We start from the raw sequence: 16,099 nt of genomic DNA, 5'->3' as shown, positions 1-16,099 counted from the left end.
TTGGCCTGGAACACATAGAGTGGTGGGGCCAGAGCTAGAACCCAATTCTCCTGACATTCGATATGGATCTCTTTCGGCCCCTATGTTATTCCAGTCTCTCCCCGTCCCTCACTGGCTGGGTGGCCTTAGGAAAACCAAGTCACCTCCCAGAGCCTCGTTTTCCACTCCTGCAAAACGGTGATGGATTCTAATGGCTCCCTGCAAGGATCATATGAGGCTCCAGTGAAATGGCTGTGCTGGGGCGAGGAGAGAGAGGCCAAAGTTATTTAGTGATCGGGGCAAGAAAATTACATTGGCAGGACCCAGCAAGGGTTCTCTGCCTCGCAGGAACATGTCCTGAGGCTGCCCTGCTCCAGCCCTGGGAACATCTTGGCCCATGGTCCAGACACCTGTTGTCGTCTGAGGCCTGTCCATCATACTCAGAGTCTCCATCCATGCCCTGCAGTGACAGCTTATCCCTGTCCTCTGCTTAGCTCTGCTTCTCAACTTGTGCACAGCAAAGCCAGCACAGCCTGCAGGCTCCTGGAACCCTTTCCTCCCCAGGCCTCTGTGGCCACCACACCAGCCACCTCACTCCCCAGACTGGCCCTTTCCCAGGCAGCTTGCCAGAGCAGAGGACACACAGACTCTGGCCCTGGTCTGCCTCTATCTGGCCTCATGACCTTGAGCAAGTGCCCTGACCTCTCTGAATCTCAGTCTCCACCTCTGATAAGTGGGTATAATCCCATCCACCCCCTTGCTGTACAGGGTATCAAATGAGCCCCTGAGAAGACAGTGAATCTTGTCGAGTGATAAACGGCACACAGTAACACTGCATCGCGACCTAACAGCAGTCTGTGGGGGTGGACTTTGGTCCCCACTTACGCCTGCGTCAGCCACGGGTGGGGACAGAGCCTGCCCTCCCTGTCACCCCCCCACAAAGGCTCAGCAGGGGGGTTTCAGCAGCTGCTGCCGTTCAGTCGCTAGAGGACTTCGCTGATGCATCAGAGTCACTGTGACTGGACAGGTGCAGGCACGTGGGGGACCTGCCAGGCAAACAACAGCTGAAGGGGCATGGGAGGCAAAGCCAGGGTGGCCACTGGGCTCAAGCCAACTCCAGGCCCTGAGGCCACCAGATCTCTCAGCCCAACCGCTGCAGCATCCACCCAGCGTCAAGAGGGCGCAGCAGAGATGCAAGGAGATGCCCTTTCTGTTAACACTGTGATATGCCCAAGGTGCAAGCACCCCAAGCCTGCTTCCCTGGTGTCCAGGCTCATCATCCTGCCAGAGTTCCCTGGCTGAAGAGCCGGGGGAAAGGAGAGAGGCAGCACTGGACACCATCAGGGATCAATCTGCAAGTCCTTCAAGCACAGGGACTGCACCTCGTCCGCCTACTGCTTCCATCCAGCAGTGCTGTTCAGAACATGTAAGTGGGCACCGACCAGTCAGAAGGGACGCCAGCTGGAGCAGGGCCCTGAGGTCCCTCCTGTGCCAAGCAGTGAGCCTTTAATCATTGGCTGTGGCCACTCTGAGGGACTCAGGAAAGGGGCCTAGCTGAGCATGGCAGCTGGGGGGCAGTTGGGGTACTTGGGGCCATGGCATTTACCACCTGCTATGGAAGGGTTTCAGAATTTTAACAACCAATACAGCAATAATCAGAGAACACCAACTGAACATCTTTTCTGCTTAAATGAAAGCAAACTATCTATACATCCTCAGTTAATATTTAGGTTTCCCTTTTTACAAAAGTAGTGGCAGAATGATCCCCTCGTACATCAACTGTTACCATCCATTCACTCAGTGAACAAAAATTTTTGAGCATTCACTATGGGTCAAGTTCTATGAGAGCTGCTCAAGATACAGAGTCGAATGAGAGAGAGAGTTGTTGCTCTTAAGGAATGTCTAGTCAAATAAGTCACATGATCAACTAATTACTATGCTGACCACAATTAAGACAGGCATAGAGGGTGGAGTGGGAATTAAAGGAAGGCAATGGGAGAGCTTTCCAGAGATGTACCATTAGAGCTGGGTTTTGACAGAGGTGTAGGAGTTCAACAGATCGAGCTGAAGTGGGGACTGCAGGAACAAAGGCTGGCAAGTGACTCAAAGGATGCTCACAGGACAGGATGGTGGGTATTTTTAAAATTATTTATTTAGGCTGTGCCAGGTCTTCGTTACGGCACGCGGGATCTTTAGTTGCAGCATGCACATGTGATCTAGCTCCCTGACCAGGGATTGAACCCGGGCCCCGTGCAGTGCGAGTGCGGAGTCTTAGCCACCGGGCCACCAGGGAAGTCCCCAGAATGGTAGGTACTGAGAGTCACCTGGTCCCCTTCCTGTGGGGCCACTTACCTCTCGTTCCGGGGAGGCAAGTGCTGCCTGTTTCCTCCGTCTTGCTTCCTTCGACTCTTTCTCAGTCTCCCGGACCAGTTGCCTAATGAAGCCCCCTGGGATGACAGAGAAAAGGGGAGGGGGCGAGGATGGTGGAGGGCTCCTGTCCTCTTCCCGAATCTGTGTTGCAGAAGCAAGGAAGGAGAAAGCTCAGTGAATGAACCAGTGGAGGCAAGCTGCCCTTTAAAGAATCTGCGACAGAGCCAGGGAGGCGCCCAAAGAGGACATACACGACCAAGCTCACGTACGAGAGGCCACAGCAAAGCAGGAGAGGCTCGGCGAGGCTCTGGGAAGCCTCGAGACAGCGAATGAAAATGGAATGCACGAGCTTCAGAGGTTACTCCAGTTGGGGCGATCTCTGCCTGGACCCAGTTTCCTCATAATACGAATCTGCATGAACAAGGCCATGGGTTCCCTTCCTTGGTGTGGGACAGACCCATCTCTGGGAAGACCTGTTTCAGAAGGAGCTTTTCCAGGTTTCCAGAAGGGGATGGATCACAGGGAACCATCCACACTCTCCTGTCCCATCTCAGCTTGTAGTTAATAGATTAAGCAATTAATTCATCACTTTAATCACTTTCTGTGCCAGGAGCATGGTAAGGGAGGGAAGGGCGGGAAGTCATGGTTTATATAAGGACCCAGCCCTATGGCTACAGCCCGCTCCGCTGACCCAGTGCCGGGACTTCTTGATGGTCCTTAAGCCAGAATCTGGACAGCCAGGGGCTCCCCAACACTGGGCTTTAAAGCCTGCATTTTACCCCAGAAATGTGGTCTAAGCCAGCTAGCTGGACTTGGATTGCAGCTGAGACTTGCCACAGAGACCTCGGAGGCTGAGACCTGGGCCTGGCTGTGAGCGACTGGGGTGCGTCTTTAACCAGCATCATTGTGACCGCTCGTGAGTTTAAAAAGAGAAAAAGCTCCAGCGCTTCTTATGGCAGAGCTACACACTGGTTTAAAATAAGCTCCTTATCAAGGTCCTCTTCAAGAGGGTGGCAAAGACTTGATCTCTGCAGCCCTGCTGATAAAAGGGAATCTAAAGGAGATAGGAAAGGCCAGGAGACAAAGCAGAGGCCAGGAGATAAGGCAGACTTCTGCCTAGGAAGAGAGAAGACAGAGACACACGGAGAGTGGGCTCACGTTTACACCACGCTCTAGTGGGCTGAAACCTGAGCGTGAAAGGCACACTCCGCAGGTGTCAACCTCCACTCCCTCCAGCATTGCTCCATGCTACACCCAGATCAGCCTGGGAGGGGCAGAGGCAGCCAGAAAGAAGCTTCTCGACCACCCCACCCTTCAGCCTCCAACTCATTTAATCGTGTCCACAGGGTGGGATGAGGTGAGGAGGAGATAACAAGCATCAAAGAAAGAGGCGGCCCTTCATGGAATCTTATGAGAAACACAAAAGGGAAAAGCAGAATCACTGGGAAGAAGGGCCCGTTGCCAGTTCTCCATGGTGACAGAAGGCAGGGACCGCAGAAACTCATCCCCATGGCATAAACCTGGCAGCCAACAGCCCTGCCTCTGCCCCCTCACCCCCCGCTTCCCCACCCACACTTCTCCCACACAACCCTCATGCTCATCAGAGCTGCCATGAGGATGGAGACTGGACAGCTGGTCTACCCTTGTTCCCCCGCCACCTACTGCGGAACAGACGGAGACCAGGCAGCCCTGGGAGGAGTCAAGGGCATGGTCACTAATGCCTGGCTGGGTTGGAGAGGCCATGGCTAACCGAGGCAGAAGACCGAAGGGGGACTGGACATGCCCCAGGGAGGCTCTGGATGTTAGAATCCCTGCCCCTGGTGGCCCCAGGTGGGAGGGGGCAGCCTGGGCCACCGGGGCCATGACTTGTCCTTGGAGGGTCCAGTTGGCCCATGTGGCTGCAGCCTGAGCCCTGACCGTTACTTTCCTTCTGCTCCCACAGGGCAAGGCGTGATGAGATGGCCATGCTGAGGCAGTGCCAGGACCGTGAGGTGAGATGAGGTGAGGTGAGATGAGGTGAGATGAGGTGAGATGAGATGAGGTGAGATGAGATGGGATGGGATGAAGCTCTCTGCCGGGCAGCACGGAATACGGCTTTACGGACACACGCAGCGCATGAGGTGATGGACACGAGACTGACCCACGGAGACACAGAGGGGAGAGAAGAGAGGGACAGGTTAGCTTATGGGTACTGCCCATCTGTAACCCCCACCAATGCCACGAACCAAGACCACAAAGCCGGGCACAACTCACTGTCATTTACATCTGGGAGGAATGCAGTCAGCAGGGAGCTGCTGGCCATGGAGTGGACGGTGCCCTGATATCCTTGCCCCCAACCCCGCACTTTAACTTTCTCTTGATGTACACAGTCAGAAAAGTACATACTAGTAAGTGTATAGCTTAGCTCAGTGGCTCTCACATAAAGAACACAACTATATAACTAGCACCCTGACCAAATTAAAACTATTAAACTTTTAAAATAAAAACATGATTTTATTTTAAAGTATACTGAATTTAATTTAAAATATTATTGATTAAAATTAAATTTTAATCTTAATTAACAATTTTAATTAAAATTATTAAAAGTACATTTGCATTTAATTTGAAATATTCTTTATGAACATTATAGTAAATATTGTAAACATATTATATAAATACATAAATATTATAAATAAAATAATAAACAGGCAAATCTAATCTAATCTAATCTATAGTGATGGAGGTGGGAGCACCACGAGTGGAACTTCCTAGGGCAATGGAAATGTCCTGTATCTTGATGCGAGTTGTGAAATGTGAAATAAAATGGAGTCACTTATGTCAGGGGTTTTACAATGGGGCCGTTAGGCCATCAAGGAGGGGGACCTTACACACATCCTCCCCCGGTGCAACCACGAACTTCGGAACTGGTCCAAACCACAAAGATTCCAAGGACTCTGCAAGAACACCTGAGATTTGTCCCAGTGAGGAACTTTTACTTCCCTCTAGTGATAGCCTTAGCGCTCAATCACGTTTATCAAAGACCAACTTCGACCTCCTACTCCAATTAAAATTCTTTGTAATGCAAACCTCCCCACTTTGCCTTTAAAAGCCTCTGAATTTTACTCCCCAGCAGGACACTGTTTGCGCTGCTACCGAAATCTGTGTGCCCGAATTACAGTTCTTTAATCCCCAATAAAATTTTTGTTGGATTACTGCCTTCTAAGTTTATTTAGGTTGACAGAGTGCTGGTTACGCTAGTATAGCATGTGTAAAAATTCATCCAGCTGTACAATTAAGCTTGAAAATTTTACTGTATTAAATCATATCTCAATTCAAAAAATAGAACATTATCAGCCCCTTGACCATCCCTCATGCCCGCTTCTAGTAACTATTCCCCTGAGGACAGCCACTCTCCTGATTTCTAAAACCACAGAAGATTGTGTGTTTCTTTTGTGAGGTAGCAGTTGGCTCCACGGTTTGACCGTGAAAATGAGGAAAGGGTAGGAAACCTTGACTATTATTAATTGACCCAGAGCTTTGGGGAAAAGATTAAGCATTGTTAGCATCATTTTGAAAGCCTTAACATACATACATAACTTTTGACCTAGAAAGCCCTCTTCTGGAAAACAAATTTGAGGAAGTGATCCTCAACCAGAAAATGTCACCACTGTGTTGCTTGTATGACTAAAAAACCTAAGTCTCCGATAACTAGAGAAGTTGCATAAATTAGAGCACATCGGACTTAAAGGAACAGTATGAACCCATTGAAAAGGATGCTTAGGAAACATTTTAAAACAGCTTTATTCATCCCAGGTCAGACCTTCTAGGCCAGTGTTGTACAAACCTGCTGAAGTGAGTTTTCCGGTCTCCTTTATTCACGTACTATAAATAGAAATGTTGGAGGGGGGGAATGTAAATTAGCAAGCCCAAAGTGGAAAGAACCTGTCAGCCTCATATCCAGGTGTCAATAATAAAATAAAATATTAAATTGTTAAAGTAAAAATAAAAAACTGCTTTCTCTGAGGTATAATTTCTATGCCAGCCGTAAGCTTCACCCATTGTGAGCATACACTTTGATGCTTTTTGATAAATTTACAGTTTTTTAAATAAATTTATAGTTTTGCAACCCTCACCAGAATCCCATCACCCCCAAAAGGCCCTTCATGCCTATTTGCCTCGCTAGCTGTTCCCACCCTCAGCCTCAGGCAACCACTAATTTACTTTCTAACCTCTATAGATTGCCTTTTCTGGACTTTTGATATGAATGGAATCCTAGACAATGCACTCTTTTACGTTTGTCCTCTTTCATTTTGCATAATGTTTTTGAGGTTTGTCTGCATCGTTGCGTATATCAGCGTTCCACCGTATGGATAATCCACATCCTCTTTATCCATTCACCAGCTGACGGACATTTGGGTTGTTTCCACTTTGGGGCCTGATGAATAATACTGCTATGAAGAGTCCTGTAAGCCTTGGTGTGCCCATGTGTTTTCACTTCTCTTAGGGAGATTCACAGGAGGTCACACTGCTGGGTTGTCTGCTAACTTTATGTTTGACTTTTTAAGAACAGGCCCAACCGTCTTCCAAAGTGGCTGCAGTCATTTCCCATCCTGCCTGCAGTGTCTCAGGCCCATTTGGGAAGCATTTGCAATCACACTGGAAGGTGCTCCGATTGGCTTGTGAGGTAAAGGAGGCAGAGGGCAACACGGCGCACACGCGCGCGCACACACACACACACAAGAACTATCCAAAATGGGCAAATAACAAAGCACCCCACACAGAAAATGAAGAGCCCTCCTATATGCTCAGGTTCTGCATCTACGAATTCAACCAAGCGTAAATCGAAAAAACTTGGGGGAAAAAAAATTCCAGAAAGTTCCAAAAATCAAAACTTGAATTTGCTGTGCCCTGGCAACTATTTACGTTGTATTTACATTTACATTGTTTTTACATAGCATTTACATTGTATTTATAACTGCTAACATAGCATTTACAGTGCATTAGAGATGATTTAAAGTATATGAAGGAGGCTGTGCTGGGTTATATGCAAATATTACACCGTTTTATATAAGAGACTTGAGCATTCATGGATTTTGGTATCTGTGGAGGGTTCTTGGAATCAATCCCCGAGGGATACCGAGGGACGACTATACAGCAAGATCTTAGTGAAGGGGGTCAAGAGGGGAGGAAGGAGCCTCTTTCTTCCCCCTTCGGTTTTTCTCACTTCTATCTCTGAGCAGGATCCCTCACTGACCCCTCCCAGCCCCCTCCTGGAAGATAACCCCATCCTCAACACTCAGAGTTACCATGGTTCACGAGTTTTCGGAGGTCCCCTTGGCCTGTAAAGAGCTGCTTTCAGGGACTTACCCATAAGAAGACGGCTCGGGCAGCGTTCCCGGAAACCCTGCCCCACGCAGAGACAACTGCACATGCTGGAAGCTGATGAGACAAACCTCACGGGGTGGCGCTGAGCTGAACCCATCTCGCCAGACAACACCACAGCCCTTGTTTTCCAACTCCGCGTGGAGCGAGGTCAAGCCATTCCCATCATCTCGCGAGAGCCCACTGTGGCCCTCTTTCCAGCTCCGCGTGGGTGATATCACCCCCACTCCCCTCATCTCGCGAGATCCCACCGTGACTTCGCTTTTCAACCCCCACGTGAGGTGACGTCACGCGACTCTCATCATCTCGCGAGAGCCCATTGTGGCCCCCGCTTTCCAACTCCACATGGGGTACTGTCACATGATAGTCTGAAATCAGCCAAGGGAGTGTTTACACCACAGAAACTGGCAAATACCACAAAGCAGGGCTTTTGCTCCCAGCGCCGGGCGTTAAACACTGACCAGCACAGCGCTGGCTGACACTGCAGCGCTCCTGCAGGGCCTGGCAACGATAAAATCACAAGATCCGAAGACCCAAGAAGGGATATTTCAGCTCTGATGAGGTCACGTGCCAATGGGAGACCCTTAAAACATGTTCGAGTGAAAACAGCCAAGTCTTTGACTTAAGAAGAAGGCCCCATAGTGTGGGCTCTCCAGGTTGCAGAGGCACAAGAGGTAAATAAAGCTGGAGAATAAGCAGGAGCCCAGGTCTCTGGCGAGAGGGGCTGGGAGAGAGAAGGGGACAAAAGACCCCCTCCCCACTCATCCCCTTAGGAGACACTGGAGAGGACCCGAGTGACTCACAGCCAGAATTCACTCTGCTACACGCCTGGGCAGAGGAGCCCAGGTTATGAATAGGCGTGACCTGAGGTTGCTGCCCTGGCCACTGCCCTCCCCGCAACACTTCCCATCTGGCTCAGGCCCGCCCAGGTCAGTGGCTGCTTCCCAAGAATAGCCCTCAGCTTCAAGGCTCTAGGGGGGATCCTGGCTGATGGTCTGGGTAGTCCTCAACCGGGCTGCTGGCAGGCCCAGGGGTCCAGAGCACATGGGGGAAATGAGAGCGCTCAGTCTCGGGCCTTTCCTCCTCCTGTCTTGCCCCTCAAAGGCACCAGGCCAGCCCCACTGACCCAGGGCCAGGAGCCAATTCTACCGGGGTGGCTTTGTCAAGCCTTAATTTAAGCAAGTGTTCTTATCACCACATTCTCATCCCGGCCTGAAACTCACACCTGCCTCATCAGCTGCTGTTTTAAGCCCATGAGGAGGCCCCAGATGCTCCGAATTTGTGGGACAAAGTCTCAAGTCTCCCCTCAGAGGTGAGGGAGGCTGGTGAAAGGAGAAGTAACCCCCAAAGCCAGGGATGGTTTGAAACAGTTTTCCATGTAGACATGCTGGTCTGAGTGGCCGCATGGGGCCCTCAAGGCTTTCCCTCTCACATCTCAATGTTCAGCCCTAACCCAGCAGCTAATCCTCCAATGACTTCACCTGTCTCAAAGAACAAACTCCCAAGTCTTTACAGTGGCCTACAGGGCCCTCGTGGTCACCTGTCCTAATGTCTCTCCCCGTTGCTCCCCCACTTCAGGGAGGAGTGACCTGGATGCACCCTTCCACATTCTGTTCCCTCCGCTTCACACGCTTTTCCTTCTGCGTGGCTCACATCTTCAGCTCTTTTAAGTCGTTGCTCAGAGTCACCTTCTCAGTGATCCTGCCTTCACCATCCCATTGAAATTGCTGCATAGCTCCATTCCACCTCGCCGCACCCTTATCCCAGGACTGCCCACCATCTGATCTTACTCTTTTTCCCCCATAGCCCTTGACCACTGTCCACCATGCTGTGTGTTCTTTGTTTAGTTTCTGACTCCCCATGCAGAACATGGCCCCTAAGAGGTTCAGCATTTCCATCTGTTTTGTTAGCTTATGTGGCCCCAGAGCCTAGGACAGTGCCTGGCACACACTTGCTCTCCATATATATTTGTCGAGTGACTGAATGGATGAATGACTAGGAGCGTGGCTGGGGAGGGGCAGAGCAGGCCGTTGCCAGCAAGTCTACAGCGGGGACTGCTGACGTCCCCTGTGCTGTCTGCATCTACATCTGTTATCATGGCCCACGTTCATGTCCTGCCACCACTATTCCCTTGTGGGCGCCCAGGAAGTTCTCTGAGACTGTTTTCTCAGCCGTAAAATGGGAAGAGGACCGCCACATACCCACATGCTTAATCACTGGTAACTGCTTTCAATCATCTTTTCATTTTCTTTCGACTCTATGGCCAAAGCCGGCTTGGAGGCCCCAGCCCAGGACCCAGAACGGGGTGATTCACCGACATTTAGGGAGAACCTACACTGTGCCGAGCACTGAGATAGAAACCTTACACCTAAACTGCCCCTGGCCCCCTTAAATTCCTACGGGACCTGAAATTTAATTATCTTGAAATCCATTATCACATTTCTTTCCCAAGACAGCAACCACACGGTTGGCGCCACTCCCATAGAGCAGACAAGAGTCTCAGAGAGGTTGAAGCACTTGCCTGAGGTCACCCGGCGAGAAGGTCAAGCTGTTTCCTATCAGGACCCGGACCAGTACAGCTAGGGGGCAAGGAGGTTTCAACTCACATATCAACTCTGATAGATGAGTGGTTGTGTCTGGAGTGTTATACGGGAAGGACTCTGAGCTTCTGTCGGAGTGACAGATAAGGCATCCCATGTGACACCTGTGGGGTGCACCCTCCATTTTCTTGTCTGGAGCCTTCAACCATTTGCCAGGTGAGCAATTTCTCATAGCTCCCAGATTCTTCAGAACACGGGCCACTCTCCCCTGGGAGTGTCCTCCTAGACTGCTCTCTGCAGCACAAGGGGACACTTCCCTCCACAAGAGGCTGACCACGGTGAGCGCAGCAGGCTTATGCCCTTTAGGGGGGCAGACGTCAGTCCTGGAGCCCTCACATCTGAGCTTGGGCCCCATGCTACCTGTTGCCAAACCTCTCTGGGCCTCAACTCTCCCATCTGTCAAATGGGAGCTCCAGTCTTTCTTGTCCACTTCCGGGGGGGTGGGGATGGGGGTGACACTAGCCCTCTGTACACCTGTGAGCCGTTACTGACTTTATTATGATGGCCTTTTGCAGCAGCCCTGTCGCCTATTGATTGAGGTTGAGTCCCAGTCCTTTAAGTTCCTGGACCCAATTCCAACGTGTGTGCGCCAGGGTGTACGTGGGGCAGGTCAACTCAGTCTGACACTATCTCCCCAGACATAAGATTATATTCCATGAGTAAAGGGCTCAGTCCAACGAGACCGCCCTCCCCCCGCCCCCACTTCAGCCACCAATCCCAAGCTCCGATTGTTACCTGTGCTTCTGACCAACTGGCTATAAATCAGAGGTTCCCACGAGCCCCTCCTTGGGTTAGATCTATTTGCAGAGTGGCTCACAGAACTCAAACATTTTACTTACTAGATCACCGGTTTATTATAAAAGGATATAACTCAGGAACAGGCAGATGGAAGGGATGCACAGGGTGAGGTAGGGGGGAAGGGGCTCGAAGCTTCAACGTTCTCTACTCGCACCTCTCACCCCGAATCTCCACGTGTTCACCAACCCAGAAGCACTCCAAACCCCATCTATATATTTGGGACTCATAGCTTTCAAAACCCTTGGAATTTCCTAAGTGTTGAGAGTGATAAAGTTGTCATATATACTCTACCATGTATAAAATAGATAACTAATGAGAACCTACTGTATAGCACAGGGAACTCTACTCAGTGCCCTGTGGTGACCTAAATGGGAAGGAAATCCAAAAAAGAGGGGATATATGTATATGTATAGCTGATTCACTTTGCTGTACAGCAGAACTATGCTCGAATAAAAATTATTTTTTTAAAAAGGTGCCTTTTGTTATGTTAATGAGGTGACTTTTGGAAAGCCAAATATATATGAGATGACCAAATATATACATTTTTTTTTTTCCTTTCTAGATTACCAGTTTATTATAAAAGGATCTAACTCAGGAACAGCCATATGGAAGAGACGCACAGGACAAGGTATGGGGAAAGGGGTGCAAAGCTTCCATGCTGTCCCACCCGGCACCTCCCTGTGTACACCAATCCAGAAGCTCTCCAAACCCCATTCTTTTAATTTCACTGAAGCTTCGTTATGTAGACAGGATTAACTGATTCAACCTCAAGGCCCTCTCCCCTTCAAGGGGGTGGGGGGGAGGGTGGAAGAGACTGAAAGTTCCAATCCTCTAATTCTGGTTGGTTCCCCTGGCAACCAGCCCCTTCCTTAGGGGCTTTCCAAAAGTCACCTCATTAACACAAACTCAGGTGTGGTTGAAAGGGTTTTGTTATGAACATCAAAAGACACTCCTATCTGGAAATTCCACGGGTTTTAGAAGTTTTGTGCCAGGAATGAGGGACAAAGACCAAATATATATTTTATTATACCTACTCCCTAATACTAAATCTTACTGCTAATAAGGTAAGTACAATTAAAACTATAGTGAAATACCATTTTCACCTATCAAATTGGCCACATGGAAAAGTTTGCTATTACTCTGTGTTGGTGAGGACACTGGGGAACAGGCAATCTCATACACTGCTAGTGCAAGTATGAAGGGCAGCATCTGCTGAAATTTTCAATGTATATTTCCTTTAATCCAGCAAGTCCACTTTTGTGGGCAATTCAGAACCCTCTCTAGAATAAGGGTCAGCAAATTTTTTTTTTTTTTCCAAAAAGGGGGAAAATGTGAATATTTTAAGCTTTGGGCCATGTGGGAGATGACCAAATATATAGTTTTGGTCTGAATGACCAAATATGTATTTTTCTTCGTAAATCACAATATTGCACCCAGCTCAATAAAAATCTCCAAATGCTTTGCACATCAGCTGGCTTTGGCAAGTCTTCACCTCTCCCCCCACCCCCTTCCTCTCTCCCTAAATCATGCTCTGAGTGTTTCTTGAAGAAATAGAAAAATCTTGGCTCCTCCAGCACATTGCCTCTCCACTCTCCATATCTGTGGTTGCCTCACTGACCCAGGTTGGCCACACGTCCCTTGCCAGCCACCTTACAGCCTGGTGAGATCCTGGACCTCCCAGATGGGCCTCCTGGCCTAGGGATGAGCAATAATATTTCTCTCAAATGCTAGCATCTACTGATCTGTAGTTGGGGGCTGCCTGGAGTGTTGTGTTGAGAAGGATCCTGAGCTATGGCTGAACTAGCAAGAAAGTGTGGGGTGATTGACTAGCAATGTCTGCCATGGGCACAGGAATGGTTAGGAGCGGTGCCTGTGCCAAGTATTTGCCATTTCCAGCCTGGTGCTTCCCCTGCCACAGTGAGGCAAGAGGCTGGTCAGTCTTTTGCTGGGAGGCTCCCCTGATTGCTCCATCACAGGGCTGTCTTTCTACCCCTGCTCCCTTGCTACCTGGAGTTTTGCTGTCTAATACAGCAGCCACTAGCCACATGGGGCTATTTAAATTTAAATTAATTAAAATTAAATTAAAACTTCAGGGGCTTCCCTGGTGGCACAGTGGTTAAGAATCCGCTTGCCAATGCAGGAGGCACGAGTTTAAGCCCTGGTCCGGGAAGATCCCACATGCCTCAGAGCAAGTAAGCCGGTGCACTACAACTACTGAGCCTGCGCTCTAGAGCCCGCGAGCCACAACTACTGAAGCCCGCACACCTAGAGCCGGTGCTCCCAACAAGAGAAGCCACCACAATAAGAAGCCCGCACACCACAATGAAGAGTAGCCCCCGCTCGCCGCAACTAGAGAAAGCCCACGCGCAGCAACAAAGACCCAATGTGGCCAAAAATTAAAAAATAAATAAATTTATTAAAAACCAAATCAAACAAAAAAACCTTCAGCTTTTCATTTGCACCAGGCACTTTCCAATGTTCCACACGTGGCTAGTGGCTACCATATTGGACAGCAAAGATACAGAATATTTCTATTATCGAAGAAAGTTCTGTTGGACAGAACTAGGCTAGATCAGGGTTTTCAATAGGTGGTGATTGTGCTCACCCATGGACACTGGGCGATGCCTGAAGGCATTTTTGGTTGTCACAGCTGGAGACGGGGTGCTACTGGTACCTACCAGGTAGAGGCCAGGGATGCTGCTAAACGTCCTACAGCGCTCAGGACAGTCCTCCCACCACAAGGAATTACTCAGTCTCAAATGTCAGTAGTGCTGAGGTCAAGAAACCCTGGTCTAGAAGAATCATGTCAAGTGGAGGGGAGCGTTAAGGGGAAAAAAGGGCAAAATAATCTTGCTTCAAACAATAAATAGATGTGATATAGAAAGAATTGAGAAAATGAGTCAACCCACTGTTGACAGAAGAATAAGAGGAGAAGTCATTCCTGGACCCATCGCCACTTAGTGGCTCTGTGACCCCAGGCAAGTCAGTAACCCTCTCTGATTCTCAGTTTTCTCCTCGATAAAACTGGGAACAGTATGATGCCCCCTCCTGGATTGTCAATGGATTAAATGAGATAATGAGTTTGAATAGGCTTTGTTATCTGTCCCTGTGGAACAGTGTTGCATAATTGGTTATCTTAGCTCACGTTGTTTATTAGACTAGACTAAATAAACAAGTCTCTGGCAGCAAGGCACCAAGTCCCACTTTCATTTCACTCTGCATGACCTTGGGTCACTTAAGCCTCTAAATCTCACTTCCTGATCTGTAAAATGGGGCTAATCACTCATGCCCAAGCTCACAGCAATATCCAGTGTGAAGGAGACATTTAATCCCAGTAAGCAACCATCTCTCTCTCTCAACTCGACAGCTAATCTGGTTCCCCTCCATGAAACTGAAACTCAAACCCCAGCTGGTACCCAAGAAACAGCTGAAAATGCACGCACGCAATCTTTTATGGGCGGAGATGAATTCCCTTGGGACCCCGGACCTTGAAATCCCTGAGTCCCTGAGCATGAGTACTGGCTGAGTATTTGGTAAATCCACCTCACCGATTCTCAAAGATCTTTCCTTTACTGCCAGAAACTGTACTTCTTCAAAGTAATTAAGTAGCAGGGAGAAACACAGTGTAGAGCAGGAAAGGAAAATTACGGAGCTGGGTGAGTCACGCCGGGGCCGGGGGAGGTGATTCAGGTGAAGCTGATGTTGGCTCTGGGTCCTTCAGAATGAATGGTGTACACGTGTGTGTGTGTGTGTGTGTGAGCGTGTGAGTGTGAGAGAGAAGAGGAGAGACTGACTTCTGCCTTGATGGTTATGAGATATCCCAGCAGCTCTCATCCCAATGAGCTTGTTTGTGTAATAAAGTTCATTTTTGTTGAAACTAGAGCTGAGATTTAATCCTTTCGTTTGAGGCTTGGAGGATGATGGTGGAGAAGGTTTTGGGGGTGGGGCAATAGGAAAAATTGGGTTATTATTCCTAAAATGGGGAGCCCCAGGCTGTTCCCTGAATGCCAAACTTGAAGGCAGGTGCTGTTCTAAGCCCAATGCCGTCACTGCAAAGCTGTGTGTCCTTGGGCAAGTCACTAACCCTCTCTGTGCCTCGGCTGCCTGATCTGTGAACAGGTGAGGCTGGATTTGACAGCACCCGGGGGGCCCTCCACTTGCCGACTTTCTCCATCTTTCAAATAATTCAATTTCACATAGCTTAAATATTAAGGATACCGTGAAAAGACCTGGAGGAAACTTAAGTGCATGTTACTAAATGAAAGGACCCATCTGTAAAGAGTATGTACTGTAGACTCCAACTATATAGCATTCTGGAAAAGGCAATACTGTGGAGACAGTAAAACGATCAGTGATTGCCAGGGGTTGGGGGGAGAGGGGGATGAACAGGCAGAGCACAGAGGATTTTTAGAGCAGTGAAACTGCTCTATAGGATACCATAATGATGGATACATATCATTATGCATTTTCCAAATCCATAGAATACACACCACCAAGAGTGAACCATCACAGACACTATGGATTTGGTGATAATTACGTGTCAGTAAAGGTTCATCAGTTGTAATAAACATCCCACGCTGGTGGGGAATGTTACCACGGGGGAGGCTGTGAACGTGGGGACGGGGGTGTATGGGAATCTCCGTACCTTCCACTCAATTTTGCTGTGAATCTAAAACTGCTCTAAAAAATAAAAGTTATTAGTTAAAAACATTCAAGGATATGCCATATACCACAGTCGCCATACAGTGACTAACCACCTGCTTAAACCAGCCCATTCAGACAGTCGTTTGTATCTCCTAGGTAAACCAGGAGCCGCTGAAGGGCTGTGTCATCAAGGCCTAGAAGGAACCTAGCCAGAGTTCCCATTCTTTTGGCCGTGCCGGGAGGTTCTCTCCGGCGTTGGGGCCTTTTCATCTCATCTCACAAAGCCCCCAGAAGCGCTTGGTCTTGCCCCTGGCTGAACACGGGCCTTATGAAATTTTGCAATAATC

The 16,099-nt window shown here is 48.9% G+C and overlaps 1 protein-coding gene across 1 annotated transcript in view; it reads right to left on the bottom strand.

Annotated features, from left to right (window-relative positions):
• The window catches only part of LOC118880052 (unconventional myosin-XVIIIb-like), a 44,149-nt gene that overhangs the window by 26,307 nt on the left and 1,743 nt on the right, over window positions 1-16,099 (bottom strand). The window contains exons 2-3 of the mRNA XM_036823418.1: window positions 4,277-4,484; window positions 2,332-2,490 (exon numbers count right to left, since the gene is read on the bottom strand). Coding sequence (XP_036679313.1) covers window positions 2,332-2,490; window positions 4,277-4,315 — 198 coding nt within the window. The 5' untranslated portion in view covers window positions 4,316-4,484. The remainder of the gene's footprint in view (window positions 1-2,331; window positions 2,491-4,276; window positions 4,485-16,099) is intronic.

Source organism: Balaenoptera musculus, chromosome 14 (genome assembly GCF_009873245.2).
Source record: "Balaenoptera musculus isolate JJ_BM4_2016_0621 chromosome 14, mBalMus1.pri.v3, whole genome shotgun sequence".
NCBI classification, from domain to species: domain Eukaryota; kingdom Metazoa; phylum Chordata; class Mammalia; order Artiodactyla; family Balaenopteridae; genus Balaenoptera; species Balaenoptera musculus.
Note: the sequence above shows the minus strand (reverse complement) of the source record. Positions and strands in the feature narration are given on the sequence as shown.